The sequence below is a fragment of the Mytilus edulis genome, chromosome 10, assembly GCF_963676685.1.
Source record: "Mytilus edulis chromosome 10, xbMytEdul2.2, whole genome shotgun sequence".
Taxonomy (NCBI): Eukaryota; Metazoa; Mollusca; class Bivalvia; order Mytilida; family Mytilidae; genus Mytilus; species Mytilus edulis.
Genome location: NC_092353.1, coordinates 64,209,864 through 64,233,586, shown reverse-complemented (window position 1 = coordinate 64,233,586; position 23,723 = coordinate 64,209,864). Strand labels below are relative to the sequence as shown.

General features: G+C 32.2%; 1 protein-coding gene across 1 annotated transcript in view; it reads left to right on the top strand.

Annotated features, from left to right (window-relative positions):
• Positions 1-23,723, top strand: part of LOC139492241 (uncharacterized) — a 97,846-nt gene that overhangs the window by 38,031 nt on the left and 36,092 nt on the right. The window contains exons 17-27 of the mRNA XM_071280428.1: positions 1,384-1,535; positions 1,762-1,962; positions 3,591-3,692; positions 5,371-5,521; positions 5,710-5,789; positions 10,677-10,883; positions 11,354-11,452; positions 11,882-12,035; positions 15,088-15,206; positions 18,698-18,895; positions 22,048-22,143. Coding sequence (XP_071136529.1) covers positions 1,384-1,535; positions 1,762-1,962; positions 3,591-3,692; positions 5,371-5,521; positions 5,710-5,789; positions 10,677-10,883; positions 11,354-11,452; positions 11,882-12,035; positions 15,088-15,206; positions 18,698-18,895; positions 22,048-22,143 — 1,559 coding nt within the window. The remainder of the gene's footprint in view (positions 1-1,383; positions 1,536-1,761; positions 1,963-3,590; positions 3,693-5,370; positions 5,522-5,709; positions 5,790-10,676; positions 10,884-11,353; positions 11,453-11,881; positions 12,036-15,087; positions 15,207-18,697; positions 18,896-22,047; positions 22,144-23,723) is intronic.

The following is a 23,723-nucleotide window of genomic DNA, read 5'->3' as shown; positions in this document are numbered from 1 at the left end:
GAAAGGTTGAAAGACCTAATAATAATCAGAACAAAACCTATAGGTCTTTCCACGGAAAGGTGGAAAGACCTAATAATCAGAACAAAACCTATAGGTCTTTCCACCTTTCCACCTATAGGTCTTTCCACGGAAAGGTGGAAAGACCTAATAATCAGAACAATATTTATAGGTCTTTCCACGGAAAGGTGGAAAGATCTAATAATATTCAGAAGAAAAGCAATAGGTCTTTACATGGAAAAGTGGAAAGATCTAATTACTTTTTATTGTCGAGCCTGAGACTTTTGTCACTTAAAGCTTGACATAGGGATAGTGATCCAGCGGCGATGTTAGCTAACTTCTTAAAAGCTTTATATTGTAGAAGGTGGAAGACCTGGATGCTTCATACTTTGTATATAGATGCGTCATGTTACAAAGTTTCTGTCAGTCACATGTCCAATGTCCTTGACCTCATTTTCCTGGTTCAGTGACTAATTGAAAAAAAAGTTAAGATTTTTTGTAATGTTAACTTCTCTCTTATTATAAGTAATAGGATAACCATATTTAGTATGTGTGTACCTCAAGCCCGTCGAATAGTTTTCACTTGACCTCAACCTCATTTCATTGATCAGTGAACAAGGTTAAGTTTTGGTGGTCAAGTCCATATCTCAGATACTATAAGCAATAGGTCTAGTATATTCGGTGTATGGAAGAACTGTAAGGTGTACATGTCCAACTGGCAGGTGTCATCTGGCCTTGACCTCATTTTCATGGTTCAGTGGTTATAGTTAATTTTGTGTCTTTTGGTCTGTTTTTCTTATACTGTATGCAATAGGTCTACTATATTTAGTGAATGCAATGATTGTAACATGTACATGTCTAGCTGACCTTGACCTGATTTTCATGGTTCAGTGGTCAAAGTTAAGTTTTTGAGTTTTGGTCTTTTTTTCTAATATTATATGCAATAGGTCAACTATATTTTGGTGTAAGGAAATATTTTATGATCTGTTTGTCATTTGCGCAGGTTTTATTTGACCTTGACGCTGACCTCATTTTCACGGTTCATTGCTCAGTGTTTTTGTCTGTTTTTTTCTGAAACTATAACCACTAGATCAACTATATTTGTTGTATGAAAAAATTGTTAGCTGTACATGCCTGCCTGGCATGATTCATCTGACATTGACCTCATTTTCATGGTTCACTGGTCAATGTTTAGTTTTCTTGGTTAATGTTAAGTTTATGTGACAAGGCTTTATATTTAGGACTACCAACATAATATCAATGATTAGTAAAGAAGGCGAGACATTTCAGCGTGTGCACTCTTGTTTGATTATTCTCTCAGTGAAAACACACATTGGACAGGTTAATATTGTTGCCATTTTGTAATATTTAGCCGTACATTAACAGGAATTCCACAACATCATACAAACAGAACAGCCAGTAATTCTATGATTGACTTCCTTGCCAGCATCAGAATGGCGTCATATGAAACCAGGAATGATGAGGATGTTCTGTTTACCTCTTTGTATGATGAGAGCGTTCCAATTGAACCAGCTCAGGTACAGTAATGTGATAAAGACATAATATACCAACTTTCAGAAACTTTATAATAATTTCTTTATACTTGCAATTCTTTTCAAATTTCCCAAAATTCATTATATTCAAGTCTTCCATAAAGTTTAGTATTTGTATAGTTTTGTTGTTTGGATGCTGTCTCATTGATGGTAACATCTATCATATTATTCATTTAAATAAGTGGCATTTTATTAATTCCTTTTCAAATAGGTTTTCAGAGATTTAATGTCAGATAGTCTGTGTTCAACATCTAAGAATTGTTTCACTAACTGCAAGGGTGCTGGGTGTTCATATGTAGTAACCTGGTTACCAGATGGTGCAGGCATAGTATTCAACATAACTGCAAAAGTAGAATCTGGAACAGGAAACCTGGCATGGATTGGCATTGGTTTTTCCTCTAATGGAAAAATGGTTTGTATGCAATATTGATAAACCTTCTGGTTGTTCCTTGCAAATAATTCCTGTAATATGTTCTTTCAACAAATATGACTGCAATTTGGTCTTCTTGTGTTTCTTTTGGTTGATTTTAATTTAAAAATATGCTTTAATGCCAAAATGCAGTTTTCTAGTTTATTTTCAAAGGTAACCTGAATTTAGGGAATCAAGCATAAATTATGCCAAAATATCACTTTGCGTCATTACAAAATAAAATTCCCCCAAAACTATTTAGTCAATTGTATTAAAAAAAAAAAGCCACAATCAACCTTACGAGTATCCAAGATTGAAGCTTGTTTATGATCATAAGATAATATTTAGAAGTAAATTTTGAAAACTTGAAAAGTTCTGGCCCACAAAATCATACTTCCTCTTGATAATGCGAAACATAGGAAAACAATTGTTTTTATTAAAAGCAGGAACTTTGTCTGGAGCTTGATATTGATGAGAGGTGTCTCACATGTAGTCAAAGTTTTTGAAATTATCTGAGTACACATGTTACCTCAATTAATTATATGCAGTGACAGATGTCCAGACCAGTTCTTGGTCTTGGTTATCTTAAAAATGATAAAAGATAGACTGAAACTTTAATCAGCAAAAATGATCAGGAACACAAATCTACAAATAATTCAAATAACCTAATTTAAAGGCTTAAAGTCAGTGTGAGGTATTGCTATCACTTGGTCTATGGTGTCTGTCACCCATTAACTTCTTTCCTGAAACTATTGTACTAAATAAAATCAAAACTCAAGCCACAATCTTCATTGGGGTGTCTAGTTTAGATATTGGGTCTGGTGATTTAAACTGCCAACCACAATGTCTACCAAGGCTAACCCTGAATAAGAACTGGCGATGGGGAAGGGAGGAGAGAATATAATGGTTATTTATTATCGCTATTTTGTGCATTTTTCCTTAGATCTTTTTTTGTGATAATTTTTCATATCATGCTACTCGCTTGAGATGGAAAATTATTGCTAGAAACTAAGGAGGCACGTGGCTTTGCATTGGTCATCTCAACTCGATTGCTTTTCTCGCTTTCGCCATCCCGGCTCAAGGGAGAAACTCAATCTTGATGAGATGATCAACGATAATCTATAATTATCTTCTAAACTGTTGTAAATGGAGAAAATTTGACAGGATAAGAAATGTTCAAAAAAATACTTATGACTCATCAATAGGTTTATATTTATTCTGCAACTTTTTGCCATATAAACTTTAAACTAAAAACAGTTACTGACCATATAAATCAAATTTGATAGTATTTTTCCGTAGATTTTTTATTGACATTTTATAGAATGCAACTCTAACCGAACCTTTAAATTGTTTGATTCAAAATTCACATTTGTTTATTTTTACCAAATATGTTTCATTTGTAATAGTATTTTAAGAGTTGTAGAATGAAGAAATAGCCATGAATTGTCACAAAACGTAAATTCCATTTGTTACCAAGTTTGGAATAGGATACACAAATTGATATAGCCAGGAATTCTACCTGTTTTTTAAGACTTGAGCAAATGTATTTTATATTTTGAATAGTATAGTTATTCTTTATTTTTGTTCAATATGGAAATATAAGTGTAGCAAATGTTTCTTTCTTTTTTCAGGTTAGTTCAAGTTTTTTGATGTGCTTGAACATAAATGGTAATTTTAAAGGCGAATATGGAATTTCACCACAACAATATGAAGATTATACTCCTTTGAAAAATGTAAGTATCAGACAAGGTAAAAATTTTGTCAGACAACCAATTATAATAACCTTGATGCATTCGTAGCAGGGTTAGCCCTCCTGAGCCTTTTGGTTGAATTTTGAATAAATACAACACCACATGCAGTTTTGTGAGTCCTTACTTAGTATTGGTATAAGTATTTTTTCATCATTGACAGTTCAATTTTTTGTTCAGGTAAATTAATCAATGAGTGATATATTTCTCTTGGAAGAAATTTAAAGGTCCCAGTGAATAAACTACACAGAGAACAATGCCTGTTGTATTTGTTAGATGGGACAATAGAACTGCCAAAAGTTTAAATCGACAGGTAACTTGCAGGTGAATCTATGGAAAACTATCATAGGGTTCGCAATAACTTTATGTAGATTGATTGATTTTCATTTCAAAAAAATATGCAAAGTTATTTTACATCAGGTACTTGTAACTGGAGCATACATCCAAAGATTTTGATTTCACTAAGAATAAATTTTTTCTTCATTAGAATGTAATTAATCCCCTACTGACAAAGTTGAAGGGGACTGTAGGTTTGCACTCTTTCCGTCTGTCTATCTGTCCATCCTTTAGACTTGCAATTTAGTTTTCCACACTTTTATCTTCGTGCTTGAAGATATTAATTTGATATTTGGTATATTGTTTTATCATGACAAGTAACAGATCAAGTTCAAATTTGTTCTGGTCTGATAGTTTTGTGCAGAGACTTTGAAAATTCACTTATATAATCAGTTTTTCACATTTTTTCTTTCCTGCTTGAAGATATTGACTTGATAATTGTTATATAGTTTTACACCATGACAATTTTAAGTTATAGATCAAGTTAGCATTTTGTTCCTGTACAATTGTATTTTAATCAGTAGGGACTATGAACTAACATGCAATACTCTCAGAATGCTTGTTGAAAGTGATTTATTTATTGTTTTAAAAACATCATATTACTAATTTTTCTGTATTACATTGAAAAATTAATATGTACCACAGATCAGAGGTGGACCAACTATGAGAGAAATTTGTATTCTTAGGATAATAACTAGGACTCAACAAATGACACCGCTGATAAAACAATGATTATCCCAAATGTGAAAAATAAACATATCACACAGTCATAAATAGGCAAAAGTATATATTTTAATGCAAATGCCTTGTTTTATTATTTCATATTTATACCCCCGCTTTAAAAAAGTTTACTCTTTTACATCTGTCTGTCGACCCGTCCTTTCATCAGTCAGTCTCTCTGTCCATCAGTCCGCCAGTCCATCCGTCCCAAAATACTTTTGGTCTTCACATCTTTCTCAGATGAAAGTGGAAATGTACAGTTAGTGTTTTCTCTTTCCAACCATTAGGCAAAAAATTATTAAATTTGCAGGTCATTACAAGAAATTAATGTTCAACTGTTTTGAAAATTGATACTAGTATATATATTTATTTTGTCCTACAACTATAAATGGTAAATTTTGAACAAATTTTAATAATGTTAAGGAAAATTATTCATATTAGATGGTTGCTTGTAGCAGTTCTTATTTCCTAAAACCAACTGATCACTGGTACCAGTACATATTTTTCAACACCTTTAAGTCTCATTTTCTTGAAATTAAGGTTTAATTAGAATTATAGATTTTGCTATACTTTACAGGAATTAAACATTATATTATATATTTTACAGATTTCTCTTCCAATTATTGAGAGCTCTGTTAAAGGTGACATCCTTCATTGTTCTGTGAGAAGACCAATCACATCTCATAACAACAAAATTTTTGATTTAACAAAACCATGGTATTTGCTTATTGCCCATGGACCTATTCTGAATAGACCAGGTAAGTTTCTATAACAGATCTATTTACATGTGGAAAGTCAGTAGGAGATACAAGGTATATGATGACATAAATGTTGACGGTGATGGTCTGTTTGCTCTGTCTTCTCTTTATTTTTTAGCTTGTTCATTGATGAGCTTTAGAAGTTGACTGGTAATTCTTATTGTTTTAACACTTCATATATATTTCAGGTCATGCAAAAACAGCGAATTATCACACATTTAGAAGTCAAAGTGACAACAGCGTAACTTTCCTTACAGCTCAAAAAAATGTAAGTTTGGCTATTGCACATATCGTCGCTGTTATGCAAAAACCTCGTATCTCAATTTTTTGTGGAAATCTTTTTATTGATTATTTAGAATTAAATATGTATGTTCCACTGTATGCGAAAATATCTGATCTTCTAACCAATCATTAACCTGAATTCTGACATGTGACGAAAAAGTGTAGTCGGATTGGTGAGACATTTTGTTGTTCGAAAATATCGTATCTCAAAAGAAAAACACACGGCACGGCAGCTGGCATCATAACAGCTACAGTTTACTGAATCAATTTTAGGTTCTCAAAGCTAATAAAGCTTAGAAATAATATGAAAAGCTTTTAAAATACAATATAGGTGCAGACATTTTTGCTCGTCTTGGTAATTTATTGGTTAGAAGATCAGATATTTTCGCATACAGTGGAACATACACATTTAATTCTAAATAATCGATAAAAAGATTTCAGTTTTTACTGCCTGGTGTAAAATAATCAAAACCTTAGATACAAGGTTTTTGTATAACAGCGACGATATGTTTTAAGAATTCATGCAATACTTAATATATTCAACATGAAATCATCACGAAAACCTTTTTTAAAAGAGTTATGTCTCTTACAAATATTAAATTTTTGGAAATGGCCTCATTATCTCTCTGATGGGTACAATTTTTGCCAGATTTTTAAAAATTTTATACTATAGATTAAAATCAGCAATATTTTGGACAAGTTCAAAAATGGTAGATGATCGATTTTTTTTAAAGAGTTGTGTCCCTTGGAAATATTAAATTTATGGAAAATGGCCACATCAGCACTCTTACAGGTACAATTCATGTCATATTTATATCAATCTTAAACTATAGCTTAATATCAGCAATATCTAGGACAAGTTCTATAATGGTGGACAATAAACTTTTGTAAAAAGAGTTCTATCCCTTGGAAATGTTAATTTTATGGAATATCGCCTCCTTAGCACTTTTACAGGTACAATTCTTGTCAGATTGTTATAAAACTCATGGGTGTCATTCAGTTTATCGAGAGAAATGATTGTGAATGAATATCTAACGGCGGTCAAGTATTGAGAGACGATTGTGAAAGTTCTGGTAACGGATTGTGAAAGACATTTAATGTACATTCTAGTTCAGAATGTTTGAAAAAATTGCTTAATTTTCAAAACAAAAAAATATGTCTGTCAAAATGGTTTAACTTCCTCAACATAACTGTGAAATAAGATAGAGAAAATATGCAGTACTTTATGAAAAAACACAAAAGGCGCAATGTCTATGAAATTAATTACAAATAACACGCTTTTTGTACCTATAATGGTCATATTTCAGTTTATCGTGATATATTTGAAATTTAATCTTTGGTGTATCTGATAGTACAGTAAAATTAAGGTATATTCTTCTCTTAAAAGCATTAATCTGTATATGAAAACCTTGAATTTGTTGAATATCCATCAAACTTGGTCGTGAAAGATCAGGCAACGCATTATTTCATCGTGAAAGATAATGCGTGACCAGACTTATTACTAGTTTACCATTTGATAAACCTGCAACTGGTTGAAGCCTGTAACTATTTTGATAAGGATGAAAATTAAAGCTATTTTTTTTTTATTCAACACTTTACCTCAAAAGTTAAAAAAAACAACAACTAAAGACGTCTCTAAACAAGTTTGAAAGATTCAGCTCTGAGAATTGGTCAGGTGCAATTCAGGCAGACCGACACTATTTATCCAATAATATGGATATGCAACGTTTAACCCAAAATGATATCTATCAAACAAAAAATTACAGCAAAACAGTATCTTTCATGAGTAATTTGAGATTGAAGATGAACAACATTTTGTGCAACAGTACTTTCTTAAGTTCTGTATATACAACGCAGATGTGGATTGATTTAACTATATACTACAGACTATAGAATACTAGAGCGCAAATGCTGTAATGTCTCGTCTGCTTCACTTATGATAGTTAATTTTTGGAACGTCTATAATATCAAGGATTTTACTAGAAGTGTCAAATGCGCTTAATGTGCTTAATATATTTGTGTTCATCTGATGAATTAAGCCTTTTCAATTGATTTTTATAGTTCGTTCTTATGTTGTACTGTTATACCACGGTCTCAGGTTAGGGGAAGGGTTGGGATCCCGCTAACATGTCTAACCCCATCACATTATTTATGTATGTGCCTGTCCAAAGTCAGGAGCCTGTAATTCAGTGGTTGTCGTTTGTTTATGTGTTACATATTTGTTTTTTATTCGTTCATTTTTTTTATACAAATAAGGCTGTTAGTTTTCTCGTTTGAATTGTTTTACATTGTCATATCGGGGCCTTTTATAGCTGACTATGCAGTATGGGTTTTGCTCATTGTTGAAGGCCGTACAGTGACCTATAGTTGTTAATGTCTGTGTCATTTTGGTCTCTTGTGGATAGTTATCTCTTTGGCAATCATACCACATCTTCTTTTTTTTTAAATCATGATTGTCAATGGTTCATAAAAGGAGTGCAAGGTCAGATGAACCAGGACATACAGATCTCTACAAATATACTGTAGACTAAATAAATGTGTTCCGATCCTTACAGTGCCTTAGAAACTGACAAATGTAAAAGTTATGCTTGGCCAATTAATTCGAAACATAAGGTCAAAAGTATATGAACCCTGACCGACAGCCAGACATAGACATCTTACTATCATTCAATATATCAAATACAGTTGACGTCATCATGGTCATATATGAAACATGCAGACAGACATGTACACCATACACGAAATACCATGGTGCTATAGCATACAGGTATATATCCAAAAGGCTAGACAACATAAAAATGAGCATTGCCGAATGATGCATGATAATGAGTTCGATGTTATTTGAAACCTTGCAGAAGTCGAAAATGTACACCTCACAATCATAACAACAGACAGTTATCCTAAAGCTTAACGAATCCGCGATACGGACTTGACCACAAAAATGAATCTTCATCCATGAAATAAGGCAAATTCCGGGTCAGGTGAATCCTGTCTGACGGACATGTAGTTTATAGGATCCAATATACAAAATGTGGGTATCCTATAACTCGTGATAAGTGAGTACTTCACATGACAATAAAAAGCTTCATCCTACAATCATCCAACTATTTTACCTTCATTTTCTGAAAATATTAATACTTTGAAAAACTTAAACCTATTGAGGATGTTGACCTATATAGCTTTTCTCAATACCAATAACAAATATTAATTGTGATATAATTGAGGAATAATTTGAACGTCTTCTTAGCATCAGATCTTTCACGATCCTTTTCACGATCTTCAAAAATGCAGTACGTGATCTTTCACAATCTGAAAAATCAATTTTTATGTAAATAGTTCTTTTTTTTTACCAAGTTTCAGATTATGTTTATACAAAATAACTATGAGAACCATTTGATTAATTCAAATAGAATGCCCTTATTTGTATTAAAGTAGTTTTTCTAGTCGAATTTGTGAGAAAATCATGTTTGTTTACATTTTTATGCCATTGAAATGTCGAGAAGCATCTGCCTTTTGTTGTTTTGTAATAACTATGTATTTTTAAAACTGGATATTCTCACAAATTACAGATCAAGTTTGAATTTTTGTGGTCTCACTTTCACTGTTCTAGAGTGATGCCCCCTTACCAATTGATAAATTGCAGATTTTTTTTGTTTCCATTCTACTAGAGTTTGCCTAAACCAAATTGCTATGCAATCTTATACGCAAGGCTTATTACCACTAAAACAGATCAAGTTTGGAATTTTGGTGATGCCCCATTACATTTTGAAAAATTGCTGAATTTTGTTTCTGTTCTCCAACTCAAGTTAGCCTCAACCAAATGTTATGGAACTTATACACAATGCTAATTACTATAAAATACAGATAAAGTATGTTTTTTAGGCTGTCACTCTTATTGTTCTAGAGTCTTCAGTGATTTCACATCTATTGCTCATCAACTTCCTCATTATAAAACCTGAGAAACAATTCAATCAAGAAAACAACTAGCCTGATTTAAGCTGAAAAATAATAATAAAAAAAATATATATGGCAGACAGCAACCAACAACAACCACTGCATGAATCACAGGCTCCAGATTTGGGACAGGCATATAAAAAATGTGGTGTGGTTAACAAATGTTATCAAGTGTTCAACCCTCACCAAACTTTGGACAATGGTGTAATGGCACAACATAAATACAAAATGTAAAGATCTATTGGAAAGTGTTTGACTCAACAGATCAGCACAAAAGCACAAGAATCACTGGGAAAAAAACTTGCATTCATTGAATGTGCAATGTTAAGGTTTTATCACACCTTTTAATCTGTATGACATTTAATCATAAAGGTCAGTCATTGTTGTAAATATAAAAAAAGAAGATGTGGTATGATTGCCAATGAAACAACTCTCCACAAGAGACCAAAATGACACAGAAATTAACAACTATAGGTCACCGTATGGCCTTCAACAATGAGCAAAGCCCATAACTCATAGTCAGCTATAAAAGGCCCTGAAATGACAATGTAAAACAATTAAAACAAGAAAACTAATGGCATAATTTATGTACTAAAAATGAACGAAAGCAAATATGTAACACATAAGCTAACGACAACCACTGAATTACAGGCTCCTGACTTGGGACAGGTTTTATCAAACCCCTAATCTGTATGATGTCTTATCACATTAAAAACATCTATGTTAGGTATATAAAGAAGTGTATATGATATGGATTTTTCTATATCATACACCATATCAACCCTCAACCAATATAATCTCTGGAGGGACCTCCCATTTAATTTGATCTTTTTGGAGTATTTTAGATGTTATATAATTAAACTGTATTATTACTGACTTCTTGCAAGAGTTATATCTGGCTTTCCTATACACTTTGTAGACAAATATACCTGTGAAAATAAATCCTGACAGTGAATGTGGTCTATCAAAAAGCTGTTTTCATGATTGCAATGCAACAGATTGCCATTACTTAGTTAGCTGGACCAGTGAATTGAATGATATCACATTTTACATAACAGCAAGGGTTACAGGAGTTAAGGCATATGATAGTTGGGTAGCCTTGGGATTTTCACCTGATGGTGCTATGGTAAGATTATAGATTATAGATTAAAGAAATAACAATTGAAGATGCCACAAAATGTAGTCAAAAAGTAAAATCAATTGTTTCTAGGAATACAGAATACTGATTATATTTAAATAATATAAAGAATATATCACTGGTAAGATTGCTTAATTTTCAAGTGCTCATCTGCGATTTTTCAATGATATGATTTTCAAGTTACAAAATGATGTTTTATTATATAAGCAACTATTTTAAAGAAAATTACTTTATGTGTACTAACCTATCCAGTCTAAAAGATAGGTAATAAATTCACCAATATGAATATTAATAAAAAAAAAAATGAAAAGGAATAGCTTTACATGAAAATAAGCTTACAAACAAGGTTCACAAGATGAACAAGCAATGACTGAAAATGCACCGTGTGAAAAGATGAAAAAGTGTGTAGATTTGTGTATGAATCAGCAAAGGAAGATTTTTTTCTTTTATATTTTTAGCCCAATTCAAGTTTTATAATGTGCAAGAATGGGAATGGAACATTTTATGGGCAGTATGGATATTCCTCACAGTATACACAGTTTATTGGTATAGACAATGTAATTATGTATTCCACTTATTATATTTTTATGTCCTGCCTATGCTAGTAGGGGATATTATGTTTTCTGCTTAAGTGTCTTTACCAGTTCCTTTTGCCAATCTGTTTGTGTCCCTCTTCATGATTATGTTTTGATTTAATCAAGTTTGGTTCTTATAAGCATAATGAGACTTATTATACATATAAAAACAAGAAGATGTGGTATGATTGCCAATGAAATAACTCTCCATGGGAGATCAAATGACATAGAAATTAAAAAAAAGTAAATGTAAGGCCTAAGATTATGAAATGATTTTCTAAGATTATTTTACAAATTGTGTTTTTGACCCAAATTTAAGAGTTAACTTATCAAGTTAAAGTTTTTACTTCAGGTTCATGTCGCAATAAAAAAGTATTCACCATTTTTTCATAGAATATATTTTATTTACAGGTTACTTTACAAATATCTGACAGCTCAGTAAATGGTGATATTGTTCAGTGTACAATTAAAAGACCATTAATATCTAACACAGATAAAATCTTTAATTTAACTACAGAGTGGCATATCTTGTTTGCCTATGGTGATGTTACACTTAATCCTAATGGTTAGTATTATAACTTCTTATAAGAAAGCACAATCAAACATTTCATGTCTAAGATGGTGATAAGGCTAGCTTAAATGATGAGCAAGACCTTATCTACAAATAAGTCAGTATGAAAGAAGTCTTGTCTTGATGGAATCAAAAAGCAAGAAATAGCTGTTTCTGGTTTCATCAGCTGAGATAGAGATTTACGATTTACACAATATATTGGTTGGATGAAATTTGAAAAAAATAGGCAGGACAGGAGTTTTGAGTAAAAAAAAAAAGGCAGGATGAGACACTTGCAAAAAAAAAAAGTCAGGACGACAATTTAGGTAAAAAAAAGTCAGGATAAACTAAAAAATAAAAGGCAGGACCGAACAGAGTGAAAAATAAAAAGGCAGGACAGAGATTACAGCTAAAAAAAAATGCAGGACAAAATTTTTCATCCTAGCCCTCCCATAAAAATCAAATGGTAGCTCCCTTAACTGGGACAATTGAAAACACCAGATTTTGGAAGTCACACATATTTCTTTAACCCTTTCGGCGATGAGTTCCGGTTTATATGGATTTACGCCAGGGCTTCCAAAATTATTTTGAGCCAGCCGGACATTTTATATCTGATCCCGATTTTAATCCCTTAAGACTAAGTCACACAAGGCAATTATGGAAATCAGATGGCCATCCCAATGTTTGACATTAGATAAAAAAAAGAATATTAAACTTTACTTTGATATGAATTTGATGTTCTGACGTAAACTGTTAAATTGGCAGTGCATCATTCCAATGTGCACATCAGCTTAGCTCATATCTGCCATAGACTCTTTATTTGTGCAAAATGATGTTATCAAAAACTTTACTTTCATTTTAAAATCACGTCTTCGTATAACCGGATGTTAACTTGACAATGGTAAAACATAGACCAGAAACAGATACATAAAATCTGTGTACGTTTTTACAAAGCACGACTAAGTGGAAAAGCTCTTTCCACGGTTTTTCCCCAAAATACTTGAAATAAATGTTAGATACAGGTATCAATTATAATTTTTGAATTTTTGAAGAAATGTAGGATGCATAATTAAATTTCCAACCTGCGCACATGGGCACACATGTTCTAGAACAAACCACGTAGTTCTGATGATTTTTCATTTAAAACCTTTTTAAATATTTCACCAAATTATGTTTATAAACGTATTTCTTATAATTTTAATCCTTTATACTAAATCAATTTATAGATATATACGAACTGCTGAAATGTAAGAAAATAACCTGAGAATAGACCAATCAATTTACAAGAAGTACGGTACTGAAAATAGTTTACCTGTCACCTGAACAGGTAGATTTCAGCTGTCCAATAACTAATTAGCCTTGATTAAAATTAGAAAGTATTGAGTAGGGGTTGTTTTGATAATGATCAATCATCATGTCACTTTTATGACCGGAAATGTGTGGCTGTTAAAGGCAAAAGGTTGGGTCAAAAAGATTGCGAATTGTGTTAAAATGACCGTCTTAAGAAAGTCTTGAGAACTAAAAAGTAGATGACGGTTTCATGCTTTGCCCAGCCGGACTTTTACGGACATAATACAAATGTCCGGAATATATGACTGTTTTGGAAGCCTTGATTCACGCTTCAGACAGCTGACGATGAGTCCTGTTTTACCGGGATCGGAAACCTTTTTTATATTTCCTGCTCAAAACAGTGCAAACATGAGTTATCTTTCTTTGTTGAATACCTGGATGTAAGTGTAAACATGGTGCTTCAGTTTGTTGAAGGAAAAAGTTGAAGTAATTACGCAGCATTTCCATATTGCCATAGATAATTGCTCTTACTGTCCTTTGAACAAAGGTACAAGCAAACAGGGTTTGTTGATGATGATCCTTGACCAAAATCAATATGTAGTGACAACGCCACATCAATAAAATTTGATTATGCAGCGCCAATCGAAGGATATGTCTTACCACTGCAACTTCACCTACCAACTTAGTTGTAGAATATCATGGGAGACAGATACATTGTAAATTTCCTATAAACTGAAATGCTAAAGAATCAACTGCTAAAAAAGCATGTTAAGTCCATAAGTTTAAACCACCTTATTGCCAAAACACTGTATTAGGTGGGTCAGAGGCCAAATCAAAAGGTACAAAATTATATTCAAAACATGTCAAACAGAACTGGTCAATCATTTAGGAATTAATTGCAGGCAGACATTACCTTCCATTATGACACATCCATTGATCAGAGGAAAACCAGGGTTGCAGTGAATATAACATTATTTGAACATTAAACATGACATAATCAATTCAATTTTTGAACTGTAAACCTTTTTAAACAATAAAGTAATGAATGAAATTTATTATATTGCAAGAAATGTATATTTTAAAATGAAAATTCAAAAAGATAATCTATAGGTAAAAAAAAATGCATTTTGGCAAATACCACTACTGAAAGGGTAAATAAAAGATGTCATTGTGCATATTCCCCATCAGTGATTAAAAATATGAAAATGTGATAACAGAAACATGTAAAAATACATAAGCTTTTCAAAGTCCAGTAAAATGTATTAGATTAGTTAGTGACTGAAACTTGGAAAATTGCAATTTGTTTGTTTCCATACTGTACCTTAAGTTTGTCTAATCCAAATTTTATGAAACTTTTTATAGGAGTTATTGCCTAGATGATTTTTTTTTTTAAGTTATTGTCTGTTATCTTGAAAACATCAAATAGATAGTTAGAATCTGTAAAAACACTAAAAAGTATAAGCAATACAAGACCTACAAAAATTCAAAATGATGGAATCCATAGGAGGATTACTTTTATGAGGTTATACCCTTAATTACAAACATTTATTATTTTTGTGTTTTATCCTATTACATGTACCTTCAACACTATCAATTGTTACAAATTGTAAACAGCAAAAAATTATTAGAAACGCAAGATATAATTTTGGTACTTTTCAAGAGCATAGGAGCCTTTTGTTTAAAAACCATTTGCTATTTACTTTATTTTAGAATTTTAACAGATTAATGATATGCTCATTAAGTTGTCTTGTATTTTTTTTTCTTTCTATCATTATAGGTAAACCAACAGCTAATTATCATAAATTTAAGATTGGTAGTACCTATTTGACAGATTTTCAGAAGATATCAAACACACCAACCACAATGGCACCTTCCACAGACACTACAGCAGCAAATGTAAATATTATCTGTAAAACGAGACAAGATATACATAATGGATGATAAAAAACTATAACAATAAGAAAAGCAGATAACACCATGGCAAAAAACGAGAAACAACAGTTTACAATACACTTCATAAACCTTAAAGTAAACTGTAGTGCTCCAGAAGGGCATGGTCTTGCATCAGTAGTGGCAGTGTGACACACATCATGTTGCACAGTACAAGTATACAAACTCACTGGTATTAAAGAGATAATAGTAACTGCAATTACGATTATCCCAATATGGCGACGGTAGATATAGGTAAAATCTTTACACTCGTTTTTCTTAAATGTAGCATGTTTTTGTCAATAGTTACTCAGCTGCAAGGTTTATCTATACCATTACATCATATTTGAATCGTAACGGTGCACTGGAATTGTCTAAGAGCTGTGAAAATAGCCGTTGAAAAATTCGGGATGATAATCGTAACTCTATGGTATTTTTCTTCTTTGATAATCGTAATTTTCTTTATATGATAATAGTAACTGAAACATAATAAATGTGTCTTTCAGCATTTCAATGGTATTTTGTGTGTTAAAAATGTAAATGCCCAGTTAAACGATGACATTAACGCATATAAAAATAAATGAAGAAACTTACAGGTTAATATCTAGGATAAATTTACCTATATATCTCTAATTGATGAGAAAAAGGATGGATTAGCTATATCCCATATTCCAAAAGTGCAATCCTTTCAATTCATTGCTCAAAATGAAAGTCACGTATACCACATTTTCATATGTCAAAAAAGATATGCCTGTTTCATTGATTTCAGGAAGGCATTTGATACTATTAATAGAGATGCCCTCTTTTACAAATTGTCTTATTACAACATAGATGGTCCCTTTTTTTAGTATAATGAAAGATATGTATAAAGAGGTTTTGTACTTGGTAAAGATCTCGGAAGGTATCACTGATTTTTTTAATTCCTCAGTTGGGGTAAAACAAGGGTGTATTTTAAGCCCTACATTATTTTCTTTATATATTAATGATTTACCATCTATTTTTGACTCAACATGTGAACCACCCAAGTTAAATGATAATGATATATCATATCTGTTATACGCTGATGATTTAGTTCTTATCAATAAATTCAGCCGTCCATATTTTTCCTTTGGATTCACTTTTTTCTATTTTATACTGATATATGATTTTAAAAATTAAATTCAAATGTTTTGATCAAATTCCCATGTATTTTAGGACGTTTCTTTAAACAGTGTGGATGGTAAAGGATCTAGAATAGTTACCAGTTTATTGTTACTATTGTTTATTGTCACTTTTGTTTTTTGTTACTTTTGTTTATTGTTACTTTTGTTTATTGTTACTTTTATTTTTTGTTTTTATTAGCCTTACCTATAGTCTTACGAAGCATTTGACAGACGAAAAAAAACACAAATATGTATATTGATAAATTACATCAAAGGGCCAAACATGTAGATTATCAAGATTTTTATAGATTTTAAATCAAATATTTTGTGCTTCAGAAAAATGCATGAAAATTAGGAAAGGCTAATTTATGTTTTCATTAAATAGAAAAGTACTAATTATATGGCAAGTATGCAAATACAAAAATGTTCCTTGTTTAGTACCTTCAATATTTTTCTCTACAATATCTTCCATGCATATGTATGCAGCATACTTTTCATATACCGAGTATTTATGAATTTTTAATAAGTTTGTTTCTAATTTTGCGGAATATGGGTTATTTTATTCTCATCTTTGCAGTCATTCTTTGAATAAGTATTTCTTGTAAGAAAATTTAAAGCTACATCAATTTTATTTTTTGATTTTAGGGCTTTTGGCCAAACTATGAAAGAACACAAATCCATGTTTGTCAATGAACTCCACGTTACTTAATTTCATAATACACAAAGAATCCCATTTAGGGCCAAACATTCTCTAGTCATATATAGCATTAAATGTTTTAAGGATGTCATACTAGTATTATCATAATTCAAAATTAAATTTGTGTTGTTTATAGTTTATATCTGAGATACTGAAATTTCAGTGACAGTCATGAAGTAGCTAATATGAATAAGAAGATGTGGTATGTTTGCCAATGCGACAACTTTCCACAAGAGACCAACATGACTCAGAAATTAACAAATATAGGTCACCGTACGGTCTTCAACAATGAACAAAGCCCATACCGCATAGTCAGCTATAAAAGAAATGACACTGTAAAACACTTTTCAAAGTTATCCCTTGTTCATCATAACTTTTAAGTTGTGATATCATCCATGAAAAATGATCGAAGTGACATAAAAACTGTAGCCACTAATTTCTCGTCAAACGGTTTTTGACGAATACTAAATGTCTTTCCTACTTCGTTATGGCATAATAGGGTATGTTCTAGAATTAAATCAGCAGTGGCTTCCCGGGGGCAGAAATAGCACATATAACCACCTACAATAAAATAATTTAAACAATATTAACTATATTTACTATTTACTTCAGGATAAATTATTTTTTGTTTACTGTCTTAATCAGAAATCTGATGTAAGGTGACACATGCGTGTCGCCTGACAATTATTGTCATGTATCATAATTTCCATCGCTCATTCACATATTTTGTGGCATACCTAGTTCAATAAATTTCTGTATATTAACAAAGTTCCTGTTTTCCCATTTCCAAATTTCTTGAAGCTTGTTCACCCTTCCAATTTTATAATATACTAGTATGTAGCTGTTTTCATAAGAACAATTAATTATATATGCATAAAAAGAAATGTCATAAGATGTTGGGACGTTTCGTAAATAATTCATCGCCATAATTTCATAATATGCTATCAGATATACGTTTTTAGTGTCAATATCAATACAACAGTTTCCAGTTACGATTATCTTTTTTATTTTTAAATACCATAATTACGATTATCTTTTTTCCGAGTTACGATTATCATCCCGAATTTTTCAACGGCTATTTTCAAAGCGCTTAGACAATTCCAGTGCACCGTTACGATTCAAATATGATGAAATGGTATAGATAAACCTTGCAGCTGAGTAACTATTGACAAAAACATGCTACATTTAAGAAAAATGAGTGTAAAGATTTTACCTATATCTACCGTCGCCATATTGGGATAATCGTAATTGCAGTTACGATTATCTCTTTAATACCAGTGAAACTGTTGATAAATTGTTTTAAGTAATATCACAATCATATAAAGAAAAGAGTTTTAAAGACTTGCAGCATCCTAATATGAATTGAAACAAGTTTCCTCAGATATGCAATGAAAAATATTCAATGTCTGAATGTTACCAGTTTTGTTTATTATTACATCACCTTAGTGTAATCAGAAAAAGAGAATTCAATTTTAAATGATAGAATATTACACAAAATTAATTTAAAATTATCACCTATAGAAATTTTCAGTTTGTTGTTTTACATTGCGGATTTAGCTTATAGTTTTGAAAAATGTAGTTATCAGAAAAACATGAAATTACGTTTACATAAATTTCAGTCTCCAGATAAGATTAAGCTGGATCCAGAGTGTGGTATAACTAAAGGATGTTTCCCTGTATGTTCTGGTTCATCGTGTTCATCACTGGTCACATGGCAAAAAAATGGAGATTACATTCTATTTGAGATAGCAGAAGAAATAGCATCTACCACAGACAACAGATGGATAGCTATAGGATTTTCTGGAAATCAGCAAATGGTATTTTACTTTTTTAGTTATAAAATTCTTGGAGCAAAATAACTTGAATACAAAAAAGTAAAAATAAAGTTCAAAAGCAAAGGACGGATTTTTATTGATGATCTTCATCTTAAAGTCACAAAGAGGACTTCACCACTACCCAAAAGTCTGAACAGACATGTGAGCCTGTGATGCCATGTAGTATCAACAGACATGTGAGCCTGTGATGCCATGTAGTATCAACAGACATGTGAGCCTGTGATGCCATGTAGTACCTTACAACAAATGCTATTAACACCATAATCTTGAATTGCATTGATTGCATCATCAACTTTAATGTAACTAAGTGAACATAAATCTTTGTCTATCAAATCATTCACACTATCATGATCACAGCTGTTGTGAGGCGAGGAAAGATCCAATATAAGTCTTTTCTTAAAAGAATATTTATGTACTGCTATTCCGATTGGACTAACCCTATAAACAGAAAAAGGGGGGTGTAAAAAAGGTCCCTGAATGAAGCCTTTAACCAATTCATCTTGAATTAGAGCAGTTACTGAATCTGGATCTTTCCTTGCTGACAAAGCATTTTTACATTCATAAGTAGAAATATTAATGTCAGAAACTAACATATCAAAACCATATCTAACACTGTTACACAGTAAGCTAACAAAGTTTCTGTCGGGGTGGTTTCTTAGCTCAAATTCTAACTGGTCACAATTTATAGGTGAAGAGGCTGTAAAGTCGGAAGGTAGTCATTTTTTAGGTTGAGATTTACTGCTTGCTTTAACTGAGTTTTGATCATAGTGTTGATAACCTTCTTTGTAGTTTTGACAAGTAGCTTTGCCATGTGTTTTACTTTTACACGTTTTACAAGCATGAACATATTTACAATAAGGTTTAGTGCAACCTTTAAATCCATTGAAATTGTTGCAGACGGGTAAACCATCTACAAAAATAACATCACGGCCAAGAGAATCAGGTGTATTTCTAGATGAATTAGAATTTCTTTGTGGCTGAAAATTTTGCTGCTGTACGCTACACATAACGGTGGAGTGAGTTGTTGAGTGACACTTTCTACATGTGTTAATCTTAGAACCTGCACATACCATATTGCGTAAATCTGAGTCCCCTTTTGACCAATCTATTTTTATGTTGTGCTGAATTAGCATGACGGCACATTTAGCTGAGAACATTTTGTGATATTCATAAAAACAGTCTGGCCAGATGTTTGCTGTTTCAATGATATGTGCCAAGTATAAGTCTAACTCCTCGTTTCTGTTAGGGAAAGCTGTACCCATAATACGTTTGTAACGCCCAAAGGCAATTACAAATTCGTCCATTGATAAATTTCTCTGGAGTCTTACATCGGATTCCTTATTCTTTTTCATAGTAGAGTGTTCATAGTTTGGAATCAATAATATATTAAGATTGACATCTTTACCTGTAATGATATCGTTCCTTAGTTCGGGGGAAACCATGTCAACAGCTGAAAACGATGAAGCTGGGAATCCGAATTTTCCTGGAGTTGATGAATTAGTAGAATAAACGGGAATAGTGGAATTAAAAGACGGCGCAATGCCTAGGGAAGTTGAACCATGTCCTAGAGCTGTTGATAGATTGAAACTTGGCTGTATCTGCTCTCCTTGTTTATTCATTTGTTGCATAGATTGCTGGCATAGTTGAATTGTGTTCATTAGGAGGTTTTGCATGTTTACATTTTGATTGTTATTGTTTATGGTTGCGTGCGCAAATGCAGCAGTGGGCGGAAGCTGAGGAATTGCGTGCGCATATGATGTAGACGGCGTAGCAATCTCCTGTTGAACGGTTAGAATAGGAGTTGAATGAACATCACGATCTGAAGTATTTATGTCTATAGGATCACGTATAGTAGCATCACTTACGTTTAAAGAATAGTTTCCAACAGAAACTGTATTCCGTTCAGCTAAATTATCGGAATTGTCAATCGTAGCGGAACTATTTTTTGTTTGATTGTCCAAATACAGTCTTCTTAAACTACTGTTAGATAAATTCCCGGTAATCTTGATCCCTATTTTACTGAGGGCAGCCTTCAGTTGAGATGAAGTCCAATTAGAAGGATTTTGGTCATCTAATGTTTCTGTTTGAACATGACTTGCCGATTTCCTCCTTGTAGCCATTTTGATTCCACAAGGAACGTTGATATTTAATAAGGAAAGACAGTTACCATGAATTCGTTTTAAAGTCTTAGATCACACAGAATTATGTAATAATATCCATTAATCAGTATATATACTCCAAACAAAATTTAAAATATGAAAATCCAATCAAAATGTAATGAAAATATCCGATGACAAAAGGGGCACTGCTATTGATCCAAGAGCAGCAATATAGATGACGTATATCCCAAAATAATTTGAAAATGAGGCTAACATGATAAAGAGGTAACAAAAGGGGAAATCATATCTATGAATAAAACTGAGTTAATCCTTTATATAAACATCAATTATCCAAATAATTGTTAACAGACATGTGAGCCTTTGATGCCATGTAGTATCAACAGACATGTGAGCCTGTGATGCCATGTAGTATCAACAGACATGTGAGCCTGTGATGCCATGTAGTATCAACAGACATGTGAGCCTGTGATGCCATGTAGTATCAATTCACTATTAAAACACAGATCTATTTTATATGAATAAAAATAGTATATAAAGTAGGACAAAAAGTATATCTAAAGCCAGGCAAGAAATCAGAGCCCTGTATATTAGGGAGATTATTATATTCCTTAAATCAAAACAATTTCTAAAGTTTTGTTTAGCAAATTTTTATAACACATTATCTGTATTTTCATGATAGTGTTACAGTACTGTCTACTGGGCTAGTGTATTCCTTGGTGGCTAACAGTCCACCATCAGTGTAAGGTGAACATGATACAAAGGAAATCCATCTGTGACACAAAATCAGTACATGTTCAACAAAATAACATACAGGGACAGTGCTTTTATTGCTGTTCTTGATCTCAAAGGCACAGTGAGGCCTCAACACTATGGCATCTACTTAAACAGAATGTGTTGTAATGTCATATTTTTATGTTACAAATCAGATCAACAAGAAAATTATCCCTGTTAATATGTGTAACAGAATCAATATTTATGTGTTGCTACTTTAATGATAATTGTTTATGATTTCAGGAAAATACAAGTGTAATAATGTGTCAGCATAAGAATGGTAATGTTTCCTTTGATCTTGGATATAATAATGGTTATAGCTTTCAAACTTTAGCTGAGGTATGTTTATTATGTATTTCTTATGTATCTAATTATATGTTACAGTGTACTAATGTATTTTTAGCTCACCTGGCCTAAAAGGCCATGTGAGCTTTTCTCATCACTTGGCGTCCGTCGTCGTCGTCGTCGTCGTCGACGTCGTCGTCGTCGTCGTCGTCGTCTGTCGTCGTTAACAATTTTTCAAACATCTTCTCCTCTGAAACTACTGAATGGATTTGAATGAAACTTAACATGATTGTTCCTTAGTATATCCTGCACAAAATGTGCGCTTCGATTTTTGATCCGTCAAAAAACATGGCCGCCATTACTTAAAATAGAACATAGGGGTCAAATGCAGTTTTTGGCTTATATCTCAAAAACGAAAGCATTTAGAGCAAATCTGACATGGGGTAAAAATGTTCATTAGGTCAAGATCTATCAGCCCTGAAATTTTCAGATGAATCAAACAAACCATTGTTGGGTTGCTGCCACTTAATTGGTAATTTTAAGGAAATTTTGCAGTTTTTGGTCATTATCTTGAATATTATTATAGATAAAGATAAACTGTAAACAGCAAAAAAGATCAGCAAAGTAAGATCTACAAATAAGTTAATATGACCAAAATTGTCAATTGACCCCTTAAGGGGTTATTGTCCTTTAATGACAATTTTTCACAATTTGTTCATCATATTTGCTAACTTTAAAAAATCTTCTCCTCTGAAACTACTGAATGGATTTGGTTAAAACTTAGCATGGTTGTTCCTTAGATTATCCTGCACAAAGTGTGTGCTTCGATTTTTGATCCGTCAAAAAACATGGCCGCCGTTACTTAAAATAGAACATAGGGGTCAAATGCAGTTTTTGGCTTATATCTCAAAAACGAAAGCATTAAGAGCAAATCTGACATGGAGTAAAAATGTTCATTAGGTCAATATCTATCAGCCCTGAAATTTTCAGATGAATCAAACATCCAATTGTTGGGTTGCTGCCACTTAATTGGTAATTTTAAGGAAATTTTGCAGTTTTTGGTCATTATCTTGAATATTATTATAGATAAAGATAAACTGTAAACAGCAAATATGATCAGCAAAGTAAGATCTACAAATAAGTCAATTTGACCAAAATTGTCAATTGACCTCTTTAGGAGTTATTGCCCTTTAAAGACTTTTTTCACAATTTGTTCATCATGTTGACTTACTTTAAAAAATCTTCTCTTATGAAACTGCTGTATCAATTTCAGCCAAACTTAGGCTAAATGAGTTTCAGAGTTTCAGAGTATCTAGTATAAATTTTATATTTCATTTCCTTGTATGTCAAGAAACATAGCTCCTATGGCTAAAATAGAACATAGGAGAAAATGATTTTTTTTTGCTTTTGAAGAAAATAGGACGATTCAAAGAACATTTAAATAAATTGAAAAGCCAAAATAATCATTGATGAGAGATTAAACCAAAAAAATTCAGGTGAGCGATTCAGGCTCTTGAGAGCCTCTTGTTAACTCTTCAGATCAGGGCTTCCAAAAAATATTTGAGCCAGCCGGACATTTTATATCTGATTGCAATTTTAATCCCTTAAGACTTAGTCACAAAAGGCAATTATGG